At 36.4% G+C, this 24,519-nt stretch overlaps 6 protein-coding genes across 6 annotated transcripts; 4 read left to right on the top strand and 2 right to left on the bottom strand.

Moving 5' to 3' along the window:
* Positions 1-469: 469 nt before the first annotated feature.
* On the bottom strand, positions 470-2,460 carry LOC128720911 (feline leukemia virus subgroup C receptor-related protein 2-like). The gene is made up of 4 exons (XM_053814611.1): positions 1,234-2,460; positions 1,069-1,163; positions 824-1,001; positions 470-752 (listed from the first exon to the last, which is right to left on the bottom strand). Exons 1-4 carry the CDS (start codon positions 2,458-2,460, stop codon positions 558-560), a joined length of 1,695 nt encoding a protein of 564 aa, XP_053670586.1. The 3' UTR covers positions 470-557.
* A 1,539-nt stretch (positions 2,461-3,999) lies between these two features.
* Positions 4,000-4,651, top strand: LOC128720331 (uncharacterized). The gene is made up of 3 exons (XM_053813997.1): positions 4,000-4,134; positions 4,279-4,448; positions 4,516-4,651. The coding sequence occupies exons 1-3, from the start codon at positions 4,092-4,094 to the stop codon at positions 4,570-4,572; spliced, it is 270 nt and encodes an 89-aa protein (XP_053669972.1). The 5' UTR covers positions 4,000-4,091; the 3' UTR covers positions 4,573-4,651.
* A 74-nt stretch (positions 4,652-4,725) lies between these two features.
* Positions 4,726-7,801, top strand: LOC128730593 (exocyst complex component 1). Its single transcript, XM_053823667.1, has 3 exons — positions 4,726-6,739; positions 6,799-7,309; positions 7,382-7,801. Exons 1-3 carry the CDS (start codon positions 4,929-4,931, stop codon positions 7,727-7,729), a joined length of 2,670 nt encoding a protein of 889 aa, XP_053679642.1. The 5' UTR covers positions 4,726-4,928; the 3' UTR covers positions 7,730-7,801.
* On the bottom strand, positions 7,560-8,726 carry LOC128730594 (DNA-directed RNA polymerase III subunit RPC7). Its single transcript, XM_053823668.1, has 5 exons — positions 8,705-8,726; positions 8,435-8,631; positions 8,238-8,366; positions 7,796-8,173; positions 7,560-7,725 (listed from the first exon to the last, which is right to left on the bottom strand). The coding sequence occupies exons 2-4, from the start codon at positions 8,585-8,587 to the stop codon at positions 7,799-7,801; spliced, it is 657 nt and encodes a 218-aa protein (XP_053679643.1). The 5' UTR covers positions 8,588-8,631; positions 8,705-8,726; the 3' UTR covers positions 7,560-7,725; positions 7,796-7,798.
* Positions 8,727-12,841: 4,115 nt separating this feature from the next.
* LOC128730230 (sex peptide receptor) lies at positions 12,842-19,457 on the top strand. Its single transcript, XM_053823264.1, has 7 exons — positions 12,842-12,848; positions 13,797-13,864; positions 15,919-16,225; positions 16,757-16,887; positions 18,024-18,085; positions 18,168-18,290; positions 18,548-19,457. Exons 1-7 carry the CDS (start codon positions 12,842-12,844, stop codon positions 19,158-19,160), a joined length of 1,311 nt encoding a protein of 436 aa, XP_053679239.1. The 3' UTR covers positions 19,161-19,457.
* A 2,787-nt stretch (positions 19,458-22,244) lies between these two features.
* LOC128730229 (protein aurora borealis) lies at positions 22,245-24,069 on the top strand. Its single transcript, XM_053823263.1, has 3 exons — positions 22,245-22,922; positions 22,991-23,486; positions 23,561-24,069. The coding sequence occupies exons 1-3, from the start codon at positions 22,245-22,247 to the stop codon at positions 24,067-24,069; spliced, it is 1,683 nt and encodes a 560-aa protein (XP_053679238.1).
* Positions 24,070-24,519: the final 450 nt, after the last annotated feature.

Raw genomic sequence — 24,519 nt, 5'->3', positions numbered from 1 at the left:
AACACTATTCCAACTGTGACACTTTTATTTCTTCGACTAACATTCAGCGCAGCACTTTACCCATTTACGCACGCCATAAGCATGACATTAAACATATGTCAACATTAAAGTTGAGCTGTTCTGTCAAAAAATTCAAGCTAGTCGTTTACAGCTTCTGGATACTTCATCATGTCACAAAAAGTTTTTATTACTATCAAATAACACAATTTATAATTCATATTAATCGCATTTATTACAACAAATTCATATTACACAGCAACTAGAAGTGATTTGATAAGAACTAGAAGCAAATTGATTGTCAATATGCGATGCCAAACATATATTTGAATTTTATTTCTCACGACACTTTTGAGGGCACCTATATATGCATATCCGTTAGCATGTAATATTCAGTGACATTCTTTTCCAAAATACTGCGAAATTAAAATATTCACGCTTATCACAATCTCGATAAAAGAGAAATCGAGTAGATTTATTTTTAACTTAAGGTCGACTGAACTACACGTGCTGATAATTCATAGCGCTAATCATAGTAAACTATTCAGTTCATTGGCTTATCAGCTGCTAGTATCTATTTTCAGTTTCAATGCTGCGTCCTCATAGCTTGATATATTTTCGTAGTGTGCACTTGCATCCTCAGCAAACTCTCTCGCAGCTTCGCTCTCAATTTCCAGATGTGTATTATATCTCCGCAAATCTGAGCGAATCAAGCCTATAATGTTTCCGTCCAATATTAAAAACGCAGCAAATATCTGAAAGAAAGTATCGCCTAACTTGAGCTAAAATCAATTCAAATAACAAAACAGTCTTATTTTGTACTTACTATATTACCCACGAAATCGCCCAATATCTTTTGAATGCCAGAAATCATCAAAGTAATAACAATGCCAAAAATCTGCGTGGAAATATTCAAGATACCCATCACGGGACCATCTGGTTCGGGAAAAGTTAGCTCTGCCGCAAATTCATAACCGATCGGCTGAAATCCCGTCATGAAAAAACTGAGAAAAAAAATAAAATTACATAAATTAGAGAACATATGCATAGTACCTACTAAAGGATACATACCCGAGAAACACGGAAGCCACTGCTAACAGTTTTTTAGATCGGCTTTCCAAGGCAAGGGCGAATATCACCAACGTTACTGCTGAAAGTCGGCAAACCTGAACAAAAATACACACGAACGAACGATTTATTTGTTAATTTATTCATCCAGTACTATGAAAAGCTTACCCAAACCGCAGTTGCCTTATACTTGTGACTGGTATCCAGCAGATAGCCGAACACCATTGATCCTATTAAGCCTAGTACAATTAAAGCCAATCCGATACGTCCAGCATCAGAGGCGCTATCCGGAAAGTAGTTTAGGACAATTTGGTTGAGCAGAGTTGAAAATGCATTAAACAGGCCCACATTGATACCGTATGCGATCACTAAGATGAGATAGTTTTCGTCCTTTATTAATCGTCCTACAGATGGCCAATAGTCTTTGCGCCGAGGTTTCATAGTTCGTTGCAGCGCTTGAACATGGCTTGGAGCGAATGGTGGTTCTGATTTGAAAACCGCTATCACCATACAAGCTATCATAGTAGAGACACCAGCAACTCCCATGAGAAATATTTGTAGATCCACGCCAATTGTAGCAATGTCGGCATGGTTGACGATAATCATTGGTGTCAGAAAAAAACCGATAGCGATACCCAACTGTCCTCCAAAAACACCAAAGGCGCACACTGACGAGGCTTCTTCGGGTGAAAACCAAGTAGCAGATAAACGTGAAGGAATGCTGAGTAAAAATACTTGAGCAATCGCCGACACAATTTGACCAGCAATGACTAATTTAAATTGGGAGGGATGAGCCGAGAAAACTTTTATCCACGCGCCTAGCGCCGTCCCGATCGATCCTATAACGGCAGACTGTCGCATGTTTCTTACATCCATAACGTAAGACACAGGGAAAACCGCAACTATGTAGATCACCATGAAGATCATAGAAGTCCAATCAATCCACGCTGCAGAAATGTTATAATATTTGGCCATGATATTGGCCACTATGCTGTACTGAATCCACTGTACGTAGGAAATTGCAATACTCAACACGGTTAGCACTAACAAAAACCAACGGCGTTTGTAAATTTGAATTTGCACTGAAGTGAAACTGTAATTTTCTGGAATCGTGAGAGTAGACTGTGACACACTTTTTGTTATCGTGTGATACGTAGTCGTACAATGCACTTCTGTGTGAATGGCGATGTCGTCGAACGAGAATTCTATCCCCATTTCCGGTAGTTTCTGGCGTAAGCCGCTATGGCCTAACTTCGGAACGCACAAATAATTTTCATTTTGTAGCGGTATGATTGGGGTTGAAAGCGATTTTTTTCTATCCAATCCACCGGTAAGTGATTTGCCGAAAGTATGCACTAATAAGCTGGATTCATTAGGAACTTTAATGGCATGCATTTTCCAAAACTTTAGTAAAATATTGTGCACCCTGCTCAGAAGTCACAATGTAAAACCGTTGAAATAAATGGTAGCACCGTCAATCATCCACTGATCCGCGGTTGTACGTTTCTCAAAAAGATTATTCCTTGTTGTGCTACTCGTGCATGCATCTTTGATGCGTTTAACCTGGCTTGCGATTGTCTAGGGAAGCTGCCGAAGCACAGTACGGATGATGAAGGAGTGATAAGTTTGTTTTAGCTGTTTATCTGCTGCATGGTTCCCTCAATTCACTATTTACTCAACGTGATAAGCCATTGTACATACTGTTGCCAGTGAATGTAGGACCAAGCCACATTCATTGTTCTAATGTGCATCAAAAACATACACATGTCTCATGGTTTCGGTAGCTTTGAAACAGGTGCATCAAAACTGATTCTTCTAAGATTCTAATTCTGATTCTAATCTAAGAACATCATATGTTAAAATAATTAATGTGAAAATGGGAAACTATATTGATTATATTTGTTGAAATATTTCATTAATTTGTTGAACTATATATATTTTCGTTATTATCATGTCTCGCCTCAAACAATTTTGCATGAATATATAGTATGAATAAATGGAGACAAAATCTCTTTAAAAACCGGCTCAGTTTGCAATACATTGTATTTGCATTCGATACTACGCGACCATGCAAGAACGTATACGGGCTCTTGGCGGCTCTTCTGAAAAAGCTTACGCCTATCCAAACAAAAACTCACTCCCTGGAATAGATAGGAAATAGTGAATAGGAAACTAGTGCCGCAAGCGCAACATTCAATTTACTGAGCATTATCCTAAGTAATAATAATCAAATAATTTATGTATAGTGAGCAAATCGAATGAGTTGAATTTAGCCTATGGTTGAAAAGTGTGTACACACGTGACTAATTGACCGTTATTCCTTCTATACGTAATCTCGTTAAGTTCAGTAACTTCGGTATTAGTTGTAATATAATTGTTTTGATCATTGTTGTGGATAATATTGAGCAACAACAGGTTCTCGAAACTCTCGCATACATGCACTCATAAATAACTTACCTTCGTCCTAATGGTTGTTAGCCTGTATTCATAAAAAACGATATTTTAGCCAACAAACCGAAACGCTATGGATTATTCCATATTAAAATCCTTATTGATATATGGCGGCAAATTAGCTTCTCTTCAAATTCATTTGGTTATTCCATCGTAGATCTTTATACAAGTATTTATCTCCGCTGACGATGATTTTACCGTTCGGACATGCCGTTCTGTTGAAGAGAATACAGGGGAAAGTATGGTAATGACATTCTTGGCTGCCTATAAAAATTACTGACATCGTTATTTTGAAATTAGATTGTTCCTGCTCGATATTCCTTCAAATTCTTCCCAAATTTGCCAGCATATAACCGAATTTAGCAGCATAATTTCAAAGGATAAAAAAGATGCTTCTATTGAGAAACGAAATTGCTGAAATAAACACAAAGGTTATATGACAGGAAAGCGACAAAGTCGGCATTCAATTTTCTATACCAGACAGAAAATCCTGCTCGTAAAAAGAAGAAGAGTTACCTACGGATTGGGGCTTTGCATCAAGTGGTGATTTTCCAGCTATACACGAAACAAACGAAATGCTGCCTGTACGCTCGGCTGCTAGTCTGGCTATTCGCAATGGTAACGTACAGAAAGAGTTGAAATGAAATATTTTACAAACATATCTCAGTGATTAATAGTCGAATTCTGCACCTGTATTACATAATCGTTCTGGACGATGGTCTCCTAACTCGTTACACATTGGAAATGTTTATGCTTATGTAGCGGCATTCTTGTCCCGCGGATATCATGGCCCCAGCAACTTCCGTGTGTACACTATGAATGATTTGCCCGTCCCGGAGGGTGATTTCTTCGAAGAACACCGACGCAGAAACCGTATGTACAATGCCGTGTTAGCTGCTGGTGTAGTCATCTTTGGAATCACTATGACAGTGGTAAGCTAAATATCGCAATTTCTGAGCATTTCAACTGTCCTAAACGTCCTTACTTTTGTTGTTTTAGGTCAAAGAGAGTGGATTGATCTACCTGAACTATAATCCACCGAAGAGCCTGGATTAATTGAATTGTTATTACCAGATCACGCAAGTGACTAATTAGATGTTTCGGGAAAATAAATCAATCTAAATGATGATGTAGTTAACTATTTTCGTATCCGATATGTATTTCTATTTAGTGATTTACAACTGAACTTAGCTCAGCGAACATAAAAACATCTGTTGGAGCAATAAGTACGAAAAATAGGAAAGAAACGCAGATTTTTAATCAAATACGAGGGATGACAGCTAGCACTATTATTCACGATAAACGCAATAGGTGACAGTTCAGCTTGTGCACAGCAATAACAACAACAAACACCCCTCTTGAAAACAGGGAGTGAAATTGCGACCTTAGGCGTGTACGGAACAGACGTGACGATGGCAGCGGGAATAAAATATATTTTCCAAAAAGAAGTGTTTGATGCACTAGAAGAACGTATTTTGTCGGTATGTAATGTGAGCAAGTTGCTCAAGAAGAAAAAGACATCCTACTTGTGTATTGTTTCAACGACTAAACCGAGCATCATAATCAGTGTGTGCCAGATTAAGCAGTATGATAAAAGTTCATACAAGAAAAAACGAACATGGTCATTGGAGGAAATAAAGTGCATCGATGGCCGGAACGAAGCTGCGGACACACATGATTTTGATATGGTTATGGATAAACCATACCGTTGGTTTGCTGCGAACCTTCACGAGCGACAAAACTTCATTTCAGTACTATGGAAACAAATCCACAAACACTGTGCCGTGAGCGAAAGGGCAGTGTTCAAGAACATACCGAAACAATGGTTGTCTGAAAAATCACCGGAAAAGAAGACAGAGGGTAAATTCATCAGCCGAGATGGTACTGATCAGGGCGACGACGAAGAGCTGGACGGATTTGAAAATGAAGACTTTCATGCCCTTACGGAGAAGGAAGAGATGAACCTCAGTAGACTAATATCGGAATGTGACTATGCGATTAGTAACGCGGAGTTATTCATGGAAGACTTGACTCACAATCTGTTACAGCTTGATGGAGCGAACATCCAGAGCGTTCTAGCATCGGAAAAACAAGTTCAAATGCTCATGGAACGAATCGAAGAAGCTATCAGCGAAGCCGAAAAAGTTGAGAAACGCATGGATGACTATGATGAGATCCTCTGCCACGTCCGAGACACCATGGAAAAAATGGGAGAGAAAAATCAAATGATAGAGGTCGCAAATACCAACAATGTAAGGCTTTTGCAAGAGTTGGAGAAGGTTGTCACGCAGTTAGACTTGCCGCATGCACATCAGCTTGCACTTACCGATACTGATCTGACCCCAAAAGGTTTGCCAGCAGCAATAGCTGCGGGAAAAGCCCTACAAATGGCAATGAACAGTGACATAGATCCACCACTTTTGCGTTTAACAGCTGTTCAAGATCAACGGAAACGCTTCGAAAAGTGGAAAGCAAAATTTTCCCAAACAATCAGTCGCCATTTGAACAATCTTTTCATTCACTTGGGCAACTTGGGAGATTCACAAAATTCCAGCACTAACGATCTTTCTCTTCCGAAGCATCAACATGTACATAAGGAGCTCTCTGCTTTTATGGAGCTGATGCATTGGATGAAAATCATGGATAGAAAAGCGTACGATGCTCTTATTAAGGTTTACACTACATCGCTAAGCAAGGTTTACGATCGTGATATTCGAATTTTTTTCGAAAATGCTAAACAAGCTATAACAGCCAAGAGATTTAACTCCAGAGAAGATATCAATAACAGCTCTGTGAGCAATAAATTGAAGCTTGGGCAACAATCAACCAAGCAGCCAACTCAACCATATGGTATTTTGGGAGTTAACAAGGAAATGTGGTCACCCGGTGCAGACCCTACCGAACGACAACGGTTCGACTCAATTCTAGAAAAAGTGTTGGCAGAACTTGAACCAGTTGCGTTGAGTGAACAACATTTTTGCATCGCCTTTTTCCAACTGGATGTAATAAGTCCAAGTGGTAAAAATACACGGACAACGTTGGACGCTTCTTGCAATGACCTTTTAGCACAGAAGGACGAACGCGATACAGCTCTTAACATTCCTCAACGGAGACTTGATCGCCAAATCAACGAAGAAGTTCGTAAGATGATGGGAGAGCTGTTTGCGAATCTGGAAACGGAAATAAATAGTTTTATTTTAAGTTTCGAAAAGCTGGACAATTAGTAAGTACGCTGTATGTTTCAGATTATACTGTTCACTGCATTGAGTGTTTCTGTTTCAGCTACTCCTTGTACGTTCTTGTGCGTCTCACCCAACATGTGATGTCTGCACAAGATGCACAATCGTTTCTGAGCATGACGTTCGCATCAGCTCTCATTCACGTTAAACGAAACTTCGACAAGTTTATGCAACAACAATTGCAGTCTATTGATGAGGCTAAGCTACCCAAACGATCCAAATGCGGCCTTTTGCCTTACGTTGAAAATTTTGCAGAATTTGCAGCAACTGCCGAGAATATATTTAAGAAAACAGAGCGTCGTAACGACTTGGACAAATCGTATTTGAAGCTAGTTGAAGCAATTTTCGAACGCATTCCTTTGCACGCCGCCGAGCATTCAAAAACTCCTCATCAAGTAGTGAAAATGGAGAATTATCATCGCATGCACTCTTCCTTGTCGCAGTTGAAAATTCCAGTTCTGGAACCGTTACGAAAAGAATCAAAAACACGATACAATGACGCTCAGAAAGCATATGTTACAAAATATTTTGGTCGTCCGCTAGACAAATTAAACGTGGGTGATAGCAATTACTTTTACTGCTGCTGAATCGTTCGTTAACCAACGCATCGTTGTTCTTTTTTGTAGCTATTTTTCGAAGGAGTTCAAGTGCGTGTGCAGCAGGGTGTGAAGGATACAGAAATAAGCTATCAAATGGCATATTCTAAGCAAGAGCTACGGAAAGTCATCAGTCTTTATCCCGCCCGGGAAGTGAAAAAAGGACTAGAGCAATTATATAAAAAAGTGGAAAAACATCTATGCGAGGAAGAAAATTTGTTACAAGTTGTCTGGCGAGAAATGCAGCAAGAGTTTATCACTCAATATAACTCTTTGGAACAGTGGATTCAACGGTGCTACGCTGGGTCAATGATAACCCTTGAATTTACCATTAACGATTTGCTGGACTTTTTCTCCGAGATTGCGCAATCTCACTAAAAGTGGAAAGTGGTCTTGCTAGCATGTCAGTTTGTAATACATAAAGCATGAGCATAATGAACAAACCTTTCAATAAACCGGTCCATCATCCAAATTGTCGTCTTCATCGTTGTATGCCTCGCCATTATCGAAATAATTGTTCCCGTAGTCATTATCGTCATCCATTTCTTCATCGGCCATCTCTTCTTCCTGATCGTCGCCTTCTTTTTCATCCTCGGAATCACTTTTTTCTTTTTTTACAACATCTGATCTATCGCCTGATGACTCTTTTTGCTCCAATGCCTTCAGCTTGGCATCAATATCTTCTGCTCCACGCATCCGCTTTTCTTTGCTTGGTCCTGTAGTGTTTCTAATCCGTTTAAAACTTGGCCTCAACTCCGCAGGCATCAGCTGCCAAAGAAAGTCTCCTTCGCGTTTCGTTTTGGGATCATTTTCTATTACATTCTACATGAAATATATAGATAAAATTAAAATTAAGATTCATTGAGCACGAAATAAATTTCCTTACTATGACTTTATCAGAGTATCGTTGAACTGGTAATCTGGAACATTTCTTTGTTGTGTAATACGTTGATTCTCGAAGATATGAGATAAAATCTTCTTTCCAAAGAATTTTGTAGCTGCGATCTGCATTTGACTGAAAGGACAATTCGATTGTACATTCTATTCCTCAATCATTCCATTCCAGGTTTTAAAGTGCATTACTTCCAGCGGTACTGGTTTTGATAGCAGCGGTGGATATAAAGGCGGTGGTGCAGCGGATGTTACAGCCTGTATTTCTTTACTAGTAACTCCCAATGATTGTAGTTGTTCTTGTGTTAAAGTGCCACTTGCTTTACCTCGACCTCTTCCTGCCATTCTAAAGTAGAAATTGTTCTGTGCACAATTTTATAAATCCTTAGCTGTCAGTATTAAAGAACAAAATTTCACAATTTTGTGCTTGGAGCCCATTAGTACATCTTTTCTTTAGTTTACCTATTGAGTTATTTATATTTCCATGTGAAATTTTAATATTATTTTGATCGTTCCGTTTCTCCAAGTAAAACAATGTTTCGGTGACAACACGTCAAAATCACATGGCGCGACAGTGTTGCCACATGCGCAGTCCACGTTTTGCGATATATTCCAACCAGTTAACAGGCCAATTGCACTTAAAGAATAATTGCAATGTTTTTGAAAGCAAGCAGTATAATGTGACGAATTAACTTGCTATATACTTTGAATGCATTCGATCAATAATAACTATTTATTAAAATAAACCAATCACCCCAAACCAATTCTTTAAAAAAACACACAAACATCTTAATATATCACAAACATCAGTTGATATATAGTTAACACAACAAGTTTTTCAAAAAAATTTTATTAAGGCTATATTTTTTATAGCAATGATATATGATTAATTTAACCTAGTAGGCCCGGGATAAGGCAAAGAAAGGGAGTAAATGCCGTTTGTATATTACATCGGAGGCTCATGTGGAGTCGTCCATACTGCTTGTCCGTCACATTAAAGAAAAAAAATATATGAGTAATTGCTAGAAAAACTATTCATAAATGAGAAAATTCTTATCATAGATTAAACATTTCTATAAAACATCTACACTTCTACAATATAGAACAAACATGTAGTAAATAACTAAATATGCACAATAAGTATGAAAACTTAACGCTCGTGGTAATAAAGGGAGTTTCACTTCAATTATAGTTCACTTATGAATGATTCTATTTGTTGGTGCTATGTTAACGTCTTGCGAGCATACACCGGATATCAGCAAGCAAATACTTGAAGGAAATTGCTCTCAAGATTAAGCATTCACGAAGGATAAGCAAGAATTGATGCGAAACGGTCCAAAATATAATGCCGGAAGGGAGAAAGGACAAACCATGGCGAAACAAACCTCCTTGAAGAAAATCAACGGCATTAAACCGTCGATTATGGTATAAGAAAGAAAAAGATACCCCACATTTGTCGAAAAGCGACGAGGAACAGTGAAAAGAGAATAACTCTTATCGTGTACAATTGCCTTTAAGCCATCTTAAGCATCAATCCAACGCTCTGCGTAGTCTCTGGTTCACATAGGGACAAAGTACGTATCTCAAAAGATTGCTCTTTTTGAGGAAAATTCTACCCGTCTTCGAGTTTTGTAATTCATAGATTAAAGCAAGAATAAATCAACACTATAATATAGAATAATACAAAAATGTTTGAAAAAGTACAATGCTTTGGTTCACATGTTATATTATATTAAAGGCTTTAACAGTTTATTTAATTAACAAAAAAGCAGTGAACGTTGCAGTAGTTGGCAAGAAAAGAAATCAAAACATCATGAAATATCATAATGACTCAATTTACATAATTCAAATGTTTCTAACTAATATGTTGCTTAAACCAACCACCTTACCCAAATATGTTATTAAGGAAAACATTTGCTTTTGTAATACTATGCGAAAATTGCTTTAGAATTTACAATTGGATGAACCTTAGTTTGCCATCCTTTGGGGGTACATAACATGAAAGGATAAGGTTCAAATGAAAGTCCTCAATTAATGAGTTTGGAACACGAGAGATTAATTTATTTATCTGCTCATGTCATGGTTCTCATCTCTTGTTTGCGGTCTCGAGATTCATTGTTGACAGAGGGGTTTGAAACCATCTGCACTGAAGTGAAGTTATCAATGCTGCTGTAGGAAAGTCCATGGAATACTAAGCAGCTTATGAAGATGGGTTGTCCGTAACTAATTGTTGTGATGCTTCTTCATTTGAAACGTGTAATACAAAAACTGCATCCCCCACTCTTTGCAAGGGTCCAATGTTGAATATGAAATTTTACGCATTGCTTTGACTATGTCTATCAGAACTATCAACCAGACAGTAAATAATTGAAATTTAAGTTATCTTACCGCGCATTAGCATTGAATAAATATAGGCATATTATTTTATATAAGTGATGGTTATGATCAAAAATCACTTGCAAAACTAGCAAAAATCGTGTCTAAATATTTCGAATGTTTAATTTTTTACTTAACGTTGATCTGAAAATTGTTTGTACTAAGTACTAAAAAAACTAAATGCGATCAAACAAAAGAAATGCGCCTGAAATAGGCGCGGATAAAAATCACTTCTCTTATTGCTGAAGGATTAGCTGTAGCGAAGCTGTGTACTACACAGGCTTACTCAGTATATCTTCAATCGCCATCACCATCATCAGCTGACGGAATATTCACTTACCCCTTGGTCTTAAGCGAACAATCTGTTTCCATGACGCTTAAATCGTAGCCGTTGGCTACTAGACCCATACGCCAGCCAGCATCATTGATGTTAAGAATATGTTAATTTTTCATCATGAATTAGTCTCCCTATTCAGTGCTGTACCAACACAAGAAACCATTCCATAACCCCTGAGTGGCATGTTTTCGATAAAATGTGTACTTTGGTGTAAACAGTGAATGAAAATTTTAAATAGAAATTTAAATTGCACAACCCCCATGTGCGCTTCCTCTACGATCAACATTTTCATTAAATTACATCCTTATGTTACAACACTTTTTTGTTACGCGTCAACGTGTAGTTTAAAGCTTATCGATAATCGTTACTGACTATAAACAACTTCCTATACGTGATTTCATATTGGCAATATTTTAACGACCCAATAGCAAAATGATGACTTTTTTTTCAAACTCTTTTCTTTTATATGGACATTTGTAAATTGAACTGATATTACTATGATATACTATTTGATATTAAATTTTTATACCCTCTAAAATTCTCTTTCGAAATTCCTTACCGCATTATCGGACGAATTGTGGAAATCATGTCGTAAAACTCACATCTTTGATAACTGTTGACTGATTGGGGCTTAAAACTATTTCTTCGTCCTTAGTTTATATCTCGCATGCTACTATCCGATTATTCGTTTGGAAAACATTGATATGAACGTATGTCAAACAAATGATAGCGAAATACATTAACCCAAAGACACACTGTCTCTACACTTGCGGTAAATCATTTGAGTATGCAGTAAACCAGTGGAATAAACATACAACACTTTGTTAACATTTTGAATAAAAAAAACTTCATGCCAATCTTTTATCAGTTTTTGCTTTTAGGTTTTGCTTCGTCTGCAGATTCAGTACTGTTTTTGATGGCATTTATAAAAATACGGCTATGTAAATGGTGAAATTCTCATTCACAAAAAATCTGCATAATAATGATAGACATGATGAAAGACTTTGTCAACCTTTAGTATTCTCAGTTGAGACGATGATCCACACCATTATCATATCTATACAATAAGACAATCACATGCCAAAACTTGTAAGTAAATTTAAATACACTTAGCCAATGTTCTTGACATTTGGAACATCCTTTGTCAATTTTTGTTAATTACTTTAAGCTGGTTTATCAATATAAAAAGTGTTTAATAGTAGTTGTAACTATGACTAGCTAGGACGCCTTTCAATTTTAGCAGCTAAATCATAAATCATATAGATTATATCCATTAACTCAGTACCGCCTAGCCCAAAACATTTAAATTCACACCCATTTATGGTAATAGAATCTTGCAACATGCAGCCTTGGAGCATAACATATTATTTCTAGTAATATGGAACTTTTAAGTCGGTTTACGTCAAATAAGTATTTAACAATTACATGAAGCTGCGAAGCTTCAGGATAGTTTTTTTTAATAAATGTAATTTCATAAAGCTATTGTAATGAACCGATTGTTTAGATTGAAATTTTATAACAAAAATTGATTAGACTTTGTTGCAGTTAAGTTTGCAGTTAAACAGTCGTACAATAAAACTTATTCAATGTAGGTGCTGCTTACCATAAGAGAAAACTAGCATTGTATAACGCATTGTTCAAAACGATACCTTTTCTAGTCACACATGTGTGCTATAATTTATAAATTAATTTATAACATACATAATGGAACAGTCCACTGACTATCCGTTAGACGCTGTTTCTCGGTACATTTCATTGCAAAATATCATGCGATGGCTGCATCATAACTATTTCACCAAGTCGCATGGAGAAATAAACACTTTGGCGCCAGACCAAGTGCATTGTTGAACCCTCGAACGAAGGACACTCAACAAGGAATATCATCAATGGAGCGTACGTTGTTCTTGCAGAAACCAACATGTATGCGTTCAAGCGTGTGCATCCTCGGAGGAGCTATTGAACCTTTCATCACAAATAAAAAACTAAAGCTTTAAACTGAGTTCATTTGCATTATATTAGTTTCCGTTCTTATCATTAAACGCCACGACAGCCTTTTGGTGGAACTCAATTTATAGTGATTGGAGCAGTCGTACTCATTGTTTCATTTTATGGATTTCCAACTTTTTTTTCAAAACGCTCCAATGTTTGGGTTGGAATTAGTAAAGTCTATGAAGCTATTTTTTAAAGTTGATTAATTAAATATAGACCATTTTATAAATATTGTTTTCATTATGTGCGAAAAATGTACTTGTATTCAATGTGACCACAGTAATGAACCGTTTATAACCGTCAGGATGCATAATGTATTGACTTGTTTGCACCACGGGTTTATTTCCAGACCAGTGCCTGTACATAGCGACATATTGGGCCTAATTCATGTGGCTTGTAATGGTGTCGGTTATCCTAATCCTGTGCAACAAAATTCCTTCGCCAAACAGTGCAATCAATATTCAGAAACTCTGGCCAGTTTGATATCTCTACCACACTGGCTCCCCATTTGAGCATGGAACGAATGTGTCGCTTTATGGTGAATATCCCCATTGCCGGAAATGTCCATATAATATCTCGGAAATTTATTCCCACCCTAAATTGTTTATGAGCCGGATAATGTGACGCCAGCCAATATATGTTATGACTATATGTATTTGGAAATGACGCATTGGTCAGTCGATCTGTCGAGCTTAATGGATTATTATTCGTACTCGTATTCATTCTCTAAAATTAAATGGTTCATCTTTGATTTTAGACAAAAATTCAATTTAAAAAATAATTACGAAATATCTTACAACATCTATTAATGAAGTGATTTTATTGATTTTATAAATGATCCAATAATCCAAGGAACTTGTTTGAATATGCATATACGAATTTCCCTACTATCCAGTACTCTAGTGAGTAGTACCTCGATAGTACCAATTCAAATAGAAATGGATTGTTTTGCAAATATTCGCCAGCTTTTCTACCATCGCCAATAAATTATCAATAGTTATAATAGTAATAGTAATATTTAGTTCATTGGAAAACGACACCTATTGCACTTGCCTTAGCTAAACGTACCATCTTTTTGATTGTTCCATTGTTAAACTTTATTGTGAGTTCCATATCGTTCTCTTTCGTTGCTAGAAGTGGGCACTCATCTGCGCAACTGCGCTCTACAATCGAACTAAAAAAAAGATATGATCCTTGGCAAAGGTCTCCCTGAACGTGTAAATATGGGAACCGCGGTTTTCCTAACCGTTTCCGAACCATTTTCCAGAGCACTGCTAGCTTCGTAGCTCTCGCTGGACCAATCTGAGCAAAAGTGTGTCAGTCAGCCGGTGATAGTGCTTGAGTTCGAACGTTCGGCGACGTTCTCCAGTGCGAATCGGACGTTTGCGTTGTAGTGTGAATCTGCGAAAAAGTGCAACCATGGCGCATCTTCACACTACCAGCAGATTGTGTTTGTCTTCCCTTTTGAAACAACATTTGAGCGTGCTTTGAATTACGTTTGCATTTACTTTACCAGATCCGAAGCAAAACCAATAAAATAACTAATTTCGTGGTTATCGTGCATAAGTGTGTGAATGTATATTAGGAATAAGTATTCCTACGTGAAAACACCCGACATTACGAGTGCAATGCATTTTCCTCTTGCTCAAACGCATTCGCCATTAGCATGCTTCAAGCAATTAACGAGCTGCAGAGAAATCGAAGGCATGGCATGGTGAATCGAGTAAAACACGGTACAGACACACAAGCAAAAAAAAAATAATATCCAGCCAGTGAAGTTGATCTCTTATAGTTTACGTCCTTTTAGTGCGTCCTGCATTTTTTGCCAATGCAGTATGCTCGAGTAAAATAATACGCGTGAAATGAACAAATCCTGCAAGGACACTGCTATCAACACAATCACGGTTTGTAGTGAGTGTATCATCCCAAACATATAGTCTGCAAACTAACCTAACAGTCAACAGTGCAAACAATTTTTCTTGCCAAATATAACGATTTTACCGAGCGTTACCCGCGAGACGGCAGGCACCAGGAAAGTTTCGTACTTGTTGCTCCTAAACCGCAACACGACGAAATTTAATTTATGGAGAAAAAAGCAAACATTACGACACGGTTATTATCACGACCTTCCTAAGCGTGAACATATCTATATCAACCGGAACGTGGTTGGCATTCGTCGAGCTCCTTCGCCCTGACCGTATCCTCCACCCACTCAGCCTCTCGAGGATAATTTATTCTTAATTGCTTCTTGGAACCATTTAACGGTGAGTAAACTGCCCCTCAGCGGAGATCGCCATCATTTTTCCTTAGAATCCTAGACAAATTTTACTTCCTGAAACATGTGTGAGCGCAATCCATCGCAGTGTCGTAAAATCGATCGTAATTTGTAAAGGACTTATCATCAAAATATCAACGTGATATAATTTTTCTGATAGCCCATATCCCCATATCCCCAGTCACGAATCCCAGTTCGGATAACGGTGATGCATCATTCGGTCAGAATCTCTGGACCGAATGCTGCGGCAACTTTCGATAAAGTTTATCTAACACTACATGCTCCGGGGCAATCTGGCAAATGCACTAGATAAATTGTACGTCACCGCCGATCGTAATCCATCATACGCTATTTATAAATTTGATTACTGTGTATAAATTTCACTGCGCTTCGTAACAGCCTGTTTCAAAGATTGTAGCAATAGTTGTGAAACTGCTGCTTTTATGAAAAGTGTGCGTATGTGTTTTTTACTTACAGATTTTCCTTTGAAATCTCCGAAATAGTCCCAATGGAGGCGCCATTTAGGACGGCATGACGGCCGAAGTGAGCAATTATAATGTATTGTCTATTTTGCCGAGTGGTCCGTACGCGTCTACCATGGTAGACCCAAACAACGAGCACGACACAGCTGTGCCATCAGTCGTTCCGAATATGCTTCAGAGCTATTACGTCCGCAATGATACGTTGCCCGGGTTGCAGGGCAGCTACTTCCCGATATCTGATTCCAAAATCTATGATCCAATCGAAAACGACACTACTGCCTATCATATACCGGGTAGTAATGAGTACGACAACGACACGTCGTACAGCTATTACAGTTGCATAGCATCGGAAGGGAACGTATCCTATTTGAATGTGTCCTGCGAGACAATCCTTAATTACAGCATCCCGCTGTATGGTTATTGCACGCCGGTCCTGTTACTTGTTACGCTTGCAGCCAATTCATTGATAGTCATAGTCCTCAGGAAACGAAGCATGGCTTCCCCGACAAATTTTGTACTTATGGGTGAGTTACACTTTTATTCAGTTTACACGCAAACGCTATTTTTACACTCGGAGTAAGTAGATATACATAAATTATTCGTAGTGCAGTGCGGTTTACACAGGAATGCGCGAGGTCACCAATTGGCACGCAGTAGAAAAACACAATAAGAAACTGGCTATTTCTAGGTTTACCGAATAGCGCAGTGATGTTGCGCCCGTGTTGAGAGAAATACGAAGAATTGTTATTTTTGTTAGCATTTTTTCTCTGCTTCCGCTTCCTGGATTCTATTTTCAAATTTTCATCAACTAAACTAAATTAATTTATGCTTCGCATCGGATCAGCCGTTACACGTCGGTCAAGAACAGCTTGAAAAGTCTATCAAGCTCACAGTCATATAAAGCAAAGTATTTTCTTTATACAACTTAACACCATCTTTTTTACTATCCTTTATGCTATATGTTTTGCACTTCAGCTACACTCGAAACAATTATAAAAGCTTATGACGAGCATTGAAGCTGATTTAAAAGGAACGTTATTACAAACTCTTTCCAGCGATGGCTCTTTGCGATATGTTTACACTTCTCTTCCCAGCGCCCGGTCTAATGTACATGTACACTTTTGGAAACCACTATAAACCACTTTCACCAATAATAGCGTGCTACGTGTGGAATGCCCTAAATGAAGTGAGTACCTATCTCTTACATTCTGCACGTGTGCTTACTTCCGTCGAGATAGATAAGCTAATCCGGGCTCAAGTGAATTTATCTATCATAATAGCTCGTACTAAATAGCTTCATTTTTGAATCAATCATCTCTCGAAAGCGTATACTAGTTTTCACAAATTAAATTATAAATATCAATTCCTCTTATGCCTGTTTAATATGCCTTCTTATCAAATACACAACTCTGAATAGCCATAAAAAATCCAATCAATATGTCATAAGTTTATCCTTCCTAACAAAAAGAAAAATTTCCGTAAATAATGTCCGTAACGTAATGTTTGCCGTAGATAAAATCCTTAACAATAAGATTTGTTGCTTGGTTACTTATAATCCGGTTGGGAAATTATTCTATGAACGAAACCCTGATAGGTTGGTCATAGGAAATGATTCGCCTGATGAAGAGCGATTTATACTTTCTAAAGAGTATTTCATGAAACAAATCATAGTTCGCAGAAGCAAGTAAAATCCTTTACTGACATGATTACAACGAGTTGGTAAATGAATGGAGCTATAATATTACTTTTTAATATTCAATTGATGTTTGAATTAATGGTTGTTTAATATACACATTACAGCTCAACAACCATCGTATAGCCGTTCAGTAAAAAAAGCAATTGCATGAATACAAAAAAGTAATGATTTTTTTGCAAGTGCTTCTAAAATCAGTCTCTTATCGATCAAAACTTTGTCTTCTATTAAAGCTCCGCGAAGCATTACCAGAGCAAAGATTCTAGGAACAAAAATAATTTATATTCAAAACAATACTGAAACAACGTGTACTTTTCTTTCCGAATGGCGACAAGATTACAACAATTTGAAAGGCATTTCTCTCTTACAAAAATACAATAAAAAGCAAACCATCCTAGATCTGTTCGCTCAGCGGTCTCCATGATTAATGGGAAATATGCGTGGTACATTTTGAAGCATGGCCACCCTGGAGCAATCACTCGTCAAATATATTCATCGTAACATTTTTTTTGTTCCATTTTCACACTATTCAGAAAATTGCCCATCATATTTCGTGCTTTTTATTAAAAAAAACATACATTTCTAACAAGCCAGGCATTCAGAAAAAAAACTTCTTGTCTTGTTTCCAGATCCTGCCAGCCATGTGCCATACTGCATCAGTATGGCTTACGCTAGCCCTGGCTGTACAAAGGTAATTTCTCTCTGCTTTATGTAAACCGTTACTGTTATCTACTAAGGCACATGACATTTTGCAAACCTTTCTCGACTTCCAGATATATCTACGTTTGCCATGCTCCAGCGGCACGAACATGGTGTACCATTCCTAGAGTTAAAAAATGTATTACTTATATATGCATTGCTGCGTTACTACACCAAAGCACTAGATTTTTTGATAAGTATGTATGAAACAATAAATAAACGATTTAAACATGATCTAGCGCATTCATAGCGAGACAAAGCAAAAAATACTGCTCTGCTACTCCGGTTGAATGTTTCAATTCAGTAATAGCATACCGTGCATTTCAACCGGAGCCAGCATAACATTATGTGTGTATTTTTCATTGGCATTGTTTTAAAAATCGTCTTCAACAAATCGCAACAAAAATTAAAATTCATAAACCCAGATGTTTCAAACATTGTTTAACTCTTTCAGATCATACACACTTATTACGATAGAATGGAACGGACACCTGACGAACGTGTGCCACATCGAAACAGCTCATTGGGTGCATGAGTACGCAAGCGAGGACTTTTACTACACGTTCTACTTTTCCTTCCGCATACTGTTCGTCCATCTAACACCGTGTGCCAGCCTGGTAGCATTGAACGTTTTACTTTTCAAAGCAATGAGGCAAGCTCAGAAAAAACGTGAACGACTGTTTAAGGATAACAAAAAGCGCGAATGTAAACGGCTACGTGACTCGAACTGCACCACGTTAATGCTTATCGTAGTTGTCACTGTGTTTTTGGTAGTGGAAATTCCTCTTGCAGTTATCACCGCGCTACATATCATTTCGTCACTTATATACGAGTTCCTAGACTACTACATAGCGAACCTGTTCATTTTGTTCGCAAATTTTCTGCTCATTGTAAGCTATCCCATTAATTTTGCTATCTATTGTGGCATGTCGCGCCAGTTTCGAGAAACGTTCAAGGAAATCTTCATCAAATCAGGGAAGCAAATAAAAATCAACAAGGATTGCGGTTCGTCAAAGTACTCGATAGTTAACGGTCCTAGAACCTTCACGAACGAGACGGTTCTATAACCGACAAACCCTCAACTTCACTTGCCTTACGAGCCAAACTACACGCCAACGTAGTACCGAACTGTGAAGAACGTTGGATTATTTGTGTATGCTATTAACGTAATTTATTGTTCGAACAATATTTGATGTATTTTTTATTGTTTTCCATAGAACAATAACATATTTTTTCGGGTAAATAACTAGATCGGTTGATGAAGAAAATCTGAGCCCATTTTTCCGATTCAAACCATCGAATTTCTTTACCACATATATTAACATATATAAAGCATGTTTTCATAATTCAATATGGCAAATAAAAAGTTATCAACATATATGGTTTTTCTTTTCAATAAAGAATGTCTATAATATTTTGAAAAGAAAATATTACTTATACTTTAAACATTATATATATATATATATATATGTAAATATATATATATATATATATATATATATATATATATATATATATATATATATATATATATATATATATATATATATATATATATATATATATATATATATATATATATATATATATATATACATATATATATATATACATATATATATATATATATATATATATATATATATATATATATATATATATATATATATATATATATATATATATATATATATATATATATATATGTGTGTGTGTGTATATATATATGTATATAATATGTATTAATTGGTTACATTTATGGTCGTGTTCATCGTGGGTGAGTAGTATGTACATTTTCCCAGGGCTTTGTCTGGAATTAAATTACTTGTCACTGATAGGCTTAATTACAATAATATTATGGTACCATGCTACAACACTTGGATAGATTCGCATGCTAATCACCGTTGATTCGAGTAATTTATTACCTATAACAGAAACGATTTCAGGGTACGATAGTGTTTTCCTCACAAATTTAACCATGACTATAAAACCGGTTCCTTTTGTTAGGAACAGAAAATATCCTAGCAAGAAATCACTTATTTGTTCATCTGGTTGTTGGTTCATTAAAAAATTGATGCGGTTCAAACTCAAATGATTTCGATTTTTTTAATGCTTTGAACTTCGTTTTACGGGAACACATTGAGAGCGAGGATATAACCAACAACCGTGAAAAACAGGAGAATGTGAATGCTCAATAATGTATGGCGATGTGATGTTTGCGAATTATTCAAATAAACAACTGAAGTGAATAAATGAGTCTCTGTATTAACCCTTGAATTAATGCATGCAGGTGTATTCAAAAGATATTTCTTTTGAAAAAATTGAACAATTTATTGATTTCGAATTTTACTTTGTTCAACTCAAAACAATAAACGATTTCTAGTAAAACAAAGTATATCTTCGAGGTAATTTTGTCGTACCAAAGCTAATTTTGAACTTTGAAATCTGATAAAACATTCAAGAAAAACAATCTTCCTCGCAAGTTATTTCCCATTATGCTTTCATTCTTGCCTTCCATGAAGGAAAACAAATATTGAAAGTTTAAAGTATAAAGCAACTGCTAAGATTTATGGGCTATGAATTTAGAATGAATTTTTCGTTCGAAATGTTTTGACTTTTCTTACCTTTGTTCAATATTTCTACAGTACCTTGTAATTTCACGATATAAAAAAACGTGAAGCTTCACGTTTGCTATGATTGAAAAATAGATTGTTTATTCACTAAAAAATATTTAGAAATTAAATGTATATATATATATATATATATATATATATATATATATATATATATATATATATATATATATATATATATATTTATATATATATATATATATATATACATATTTATGTATATTTATACATATTTATATATATATATATATATATATATATATATATATATATATATATATATATATATATATATATATATATATATATATATATATATATATATATATATATATATATATATATATATATATATATATATATATATATATAAATATATATATATATATATATATATATATATATATATATATATATATATATATATATATATATTAAATTTGATAATTTAGTTTCATTTTTTCATCCAGAAAACCGCGAAGACGAGACAGTTATGTATAAGAAGATCAGTGCGACATATTTTCCATTTCTTGTCTTATGGCCTGTTTTGTGATCATCAACTTTATCGTGAACGGAACTGGCAATTTAAAAAGGAGCAAACTTAAAAAAATATATTAGTAGTGATAAGTGAGTCAAATAATAATGAGTAGTTATGTAATTTCAACATATGTTGGCAATAACAATTTATTAGTAATAATAAAGATAGAGAATCCTTCGTTTGTTTCAAATTCACATAAAACATTAACGATGTGTAGCGAACACGCATCACGCAACACGCATCCACCTTCGGAGCAACAATAACATGCTGGATTTAATAAAGCTCGTGACTATTATTTGGATTATAATTTCTAAAACTTTAGCAACACTAATAGGACCAATTAATAATTACTGATAGAAAACTGCCACAGTTGATTATTGAGTTGCTCAGTCCTACAATTTTTCAGATGAGACCGTATATGCCTATTTGCCTTAAAATTCTGTCATACCCCGACAACCACTTGATCAATCATTCGGTATTAGCTACAGACTAGTTTGAAGATTGTACGGAATCGGAAAATGGTAATTTCAAAATTGTTCTGGATAATAATTATACTTAGAATAGGAAAGAAATGTTTCCACGTGATCTGTAATCACGCCTTAAGAAAAGCTAACGATACATCGCTTAAGTCTAGCACTGACGACTGTGTGACGTTATATGTCAAATGGCATAACTTTTAATAGAGGGAAATTTTGTTGACAGTTTTCTTTTTCAAATCAAACGAATTAACGGAGCTGCTGCGTCCTAGGCTTTTCTTTTGTAAAAGCTTCTCGATCCAGGCTGTGATACCTTATGTAATGATTTAAATGTGTCAATAAGAGAGTGACTAACACGTTAAAAGAATGTTTTATGTATTGAATTAAGAATAAGTGTAAATTAGCAGCAAATGTGCTCATCCCGATAGAATTCTGCCACTAGGAAGGTCACCTGCGCAACTAAACGAGGGTTTTATTGATATTGTGTTATAAACCCTAGTTAAAATGGAATCTGAAAGCTTTTTAACGCCTCGTAAGTTAATCGTAAGCGCTTTGGCTCGAACTTCATCTCGCTCATCGATGGCATCTTCACCATCGCTAATGGCCGTGCAAACGCCGACATCACTGTCACGAAACAGCACCAGTTGCAGTAACACGAATGGAAGTCGGTTCAATCTTTTACCCGTGCTCCATACGCCTCCATCACGCATGTTCAAGGGCCGTATCGTAAATCCATTCGAATCTCATCTCGCCGATCGTTTGCATTTACCAATGATTGGGAGCCCTTCGCTCTTTCAACGTCCTTCTACACCTTTGAACAGCAGCATGAGCCAATTCGAATGGAATATCGATGATGTGTCGTCGCTTGGACCGGCTAATGTTGAGCCGCATGAAACTCAATTTTTAGAAACACCCGACCCAGTTAAAGAAGCCCGAGCCCAGGCTGCCATCAGCACATACTTTAAGGAACACAGTATTGTGCCCAGTCCAATTGAATGTCATCTGCGGAACCAAAAAATAGTTCTTGCCAAGGAAAATCTGCACACCTCGACATCCGGAAGTGTAACAGGAAGTACGAAGCGGAAATTTCGTGATGGAACTTGCCAAACGGTGCTTACTTTTCCGCCGAATCTTCCCAAAGTAATTGAGGATGTTTTACAAAAATATTTGATATTCAACGAGGTTCGTATAGTGCATTTATATACAAGCATAGCACTAAAAATGATTATAAAACATGCAATTTTTGTTAGGATCAGCAACAAAAGCACGAATTGCCGTTGGATGTATCGTCTAGCAGCAGCATAGACCACGACGCCCGGGATGCTTCTTTGCGGCGAAAACTTTTCAACACATCTGCTATAAACGAAGATACGGACAGTGATGCAGGTAGTGCGAACCGCTTCCAAAATTCCATTGAAGACTTAGATCTAAGAGCGCTCAGTCCACCTCCAATTTCACCGGAAGTAATGGTTATACCAGAATTGGCAAATGTACAAGATTTAAAACGGATACGATATTACGGTTCACAAGATATCCTTAATCATGTGATTGAAAGTGACGGAGACAGCTCGTTCGGGGCCCTTTCGCCCATTTCAAAAAGTTCTCTCAGTCCTTCACCAAACGAAGCTTACGAGCAACATCATTCTGATGTGGATGCCATATATCGTAGCACGCCGGAACCTTCTACCACATACTACAGTGATAATCAATCTCCTGGACTTAGTAGCAGCCAACTAATCACTGGTGGTAATTAGCGAAGTCAAACGGACTACGGGTATTGTAAAAGGTGTACTTAATCGTCCTTATATTGTCTTTTTCAGGATCTATAAAACATACTGAGTTAACAGCGGAATTGGCTGAAACAAATTTATCCAATGACGGCGAAAGAAGTTTAACTTTATCATCACAATCTTCATCATCTGACCTTTCCCAACGAGTACAGCACTCTATTACTCCTCTTCGGGGCCATCGAAGGAAGGATCAAAGAAAAAACAATCGTAAAAATTTGTCCCAATCTTTTCTTCAACTTACCGACAATAATGTCGAAAATGTAGCACATAGACACATTCCCTGTGACATGTCTGCTAGTCAACACATTTCCTTGAAGGAGCTTTCCCCTATCAAGGAAATAGTGGGACTATCGGAAACTGAGCAGCATATTGTGAATTTCTACCGTACCGATAGTGGATTTAATGAAGAAAATCAGAGCAATGACTTCGTTAACGAGCTATCGGATGTATCAATGCTTTCGGGAGAATTCGTAATTACGCCGGGAAAGAAAATAGTGGATACAATAGATGGCTACGGCACCGATAATTATAAGGTATAACTACAACTACTTAATAGTTCCTCTGTGCTAAGACTGTAAAATGTTCAACGAAGATAGCTGAGACTGCCATATTTTTTCTAACTATTTTTGTTAAACATGAATCAAAAATTTCGGCAGAAAAAATTAGAAAAAAAATTCATAGCAAAATGATATCCGCAATATTTTGATAAAGATTTTAATGTAATGCTCATATATTCGACAAGTCGCAAAACTGATCAAGTCACGGTAGTGAGCGTTTGTGACTAGGATGGTAAATAATTACTTTCCAATAATATTTAAATTAGCCAGATTTTAACTCTCATGTAGTTAGCACAACGTTGATTGTACAGCATCGTAATAAATTTACAATTGTATTTTAATTTGGTCAGTGCCATTTATGTTCTTTTAAAATATGGAAATGATACTTTAAAAAATCTTGATACACAAATCCAAAACATCCGATATTTATTT

Source organism: Anopheles nili, chromosome 2 (genome assembly GCF_943737925.1).
Source record: "Anopheles nili chromosome 2, idAnoNiliSN_F5_01, whole genome shotgun sequence".
Classification (NCBI taxonomy): Eukaryota; Metazoa; Arthropoda; class Insecta; order Diptera; family Culicidae; genus Anopheles; species Anopheles nili.
Note: the sequence above shows the minus strand (reverse complement) of the source record. Positions and strands in the feature narration are given on the sequence as shown.

Coding starts and splice junctions, on each gene's coding strand:
- LOC128720911 (XM_053814611.1), bottom strand. CDS start 2,460: ATGCATGCCATTAAAGTTCCTAATGAATCCAGCTTATTAGTGCATACT. Junction 1,164..1,233: donor ATAAGGCAACTGCGGTTTGG/GTAAGCTTTTCA, acceptor ATTTTTGTTCAG/GTTTGCCGACTTTCAGCAGT. Junction 1,002..1,068: donor GTGGCTTCCGTGTTTCTCGG/GTATGTATCCTT, acceptor TTTTTTTCTCAG/TTTTTTCATGACGGGATTTC.
- LOC128720331 (XM_053813997.1), top strand. CDS start 4,092: ATGCTGCCTGTACGCTCGGCTGCTAGTCTGGCTATTCGCAATG. Junction 4,135..4,278: donor TAGTCTGGCTATTCGCAATG/GTAACGTACAGA, acceptor ATGCTTATGTAG/CGGCATTCTTGTCCCGCGGA. Junction 4,449..4,515: donor TTGGAATCACTATGACAGTG/GTAAGCTAAATA, acceptor TTGTTGTTTTAG/GTCAAAGAGAGTGGATTGAT.
- LOC128730593 (XM_053823667.1), top strand. CDS start 4,929: ATGGCAGCGGGAATAAAATATATTTTCCAAAAAGAAGTGTTTGATGCA. Junction 6,740..6,798: donor TTCGAAAAGCTGGACAATTA/GTAAGTACGCTG, acceptor TTTCTGTTTCAG/CTACTCCTTGTACGTTCTTG. Junction 7,310..7,381: donor GTCCGCTAGACAAATTAAAC/GTGGGTGATAGC, acceptor TCTTTTTTGTAG/CTATTTTTCGAAGGAGTTCA.
- LOC128730594 (XM_053823668.1), bottom strand. CDS start 8,587: ATGGCAGGAAGAGGTCGAGGTAAAGCAAGTGGCACTTTAACACAAGAA. Junction 8,367..8,434: donor CAAAACCAGTACCGCTGGAA/GTAATGCACTTT, acceptor TTGTCCTTTCAG/TCAAATGCAGATCGCAGCTA. Junction 8,174..8,237: donor GATACTCTGATAAAGTCATA/GTAAGGAAATTT, acceptor TATTTCATGTAG/AATGTAATAGAAAATGATCC.
- LOC128730230 (XM_053823264.1), top strand. Junction 16,888..18,023: donor TGTGGAATGCCCTAAATGAA/GTGAGTACCTAT, acceptor TCTTGTTTCCAG/ATCCTGCCAGCCATGTGCCA. Junction 18,086..18,167: donor CTAGCCCTGGCTGTACAAAG/GTAATTTCTCTC, acceptor CTCGACTTCCAG/ATATATCTACGTTTGCCATG.
- LOC128730229 (XM_053823263.1), top strand. CDS start 22,245: ATGGAATCTGAAAGCTTTTTAACGCCTCGTAAGTTAATCGTAAGCGCT. Junction 22,923..22,990: donor AATATTTGATATTCAACGAG/GTTCGTATAGTG, acceptor AATTTTTGTTAG/GATCAGCAACAAAAGCACGA. Junction 23,487..23,560: donor CAGCCAACTAATCACTGGTG/GTAATTAGCGAA, acceptor TGTCTTTTTCAG/GATCTATAAAACATACTGAG.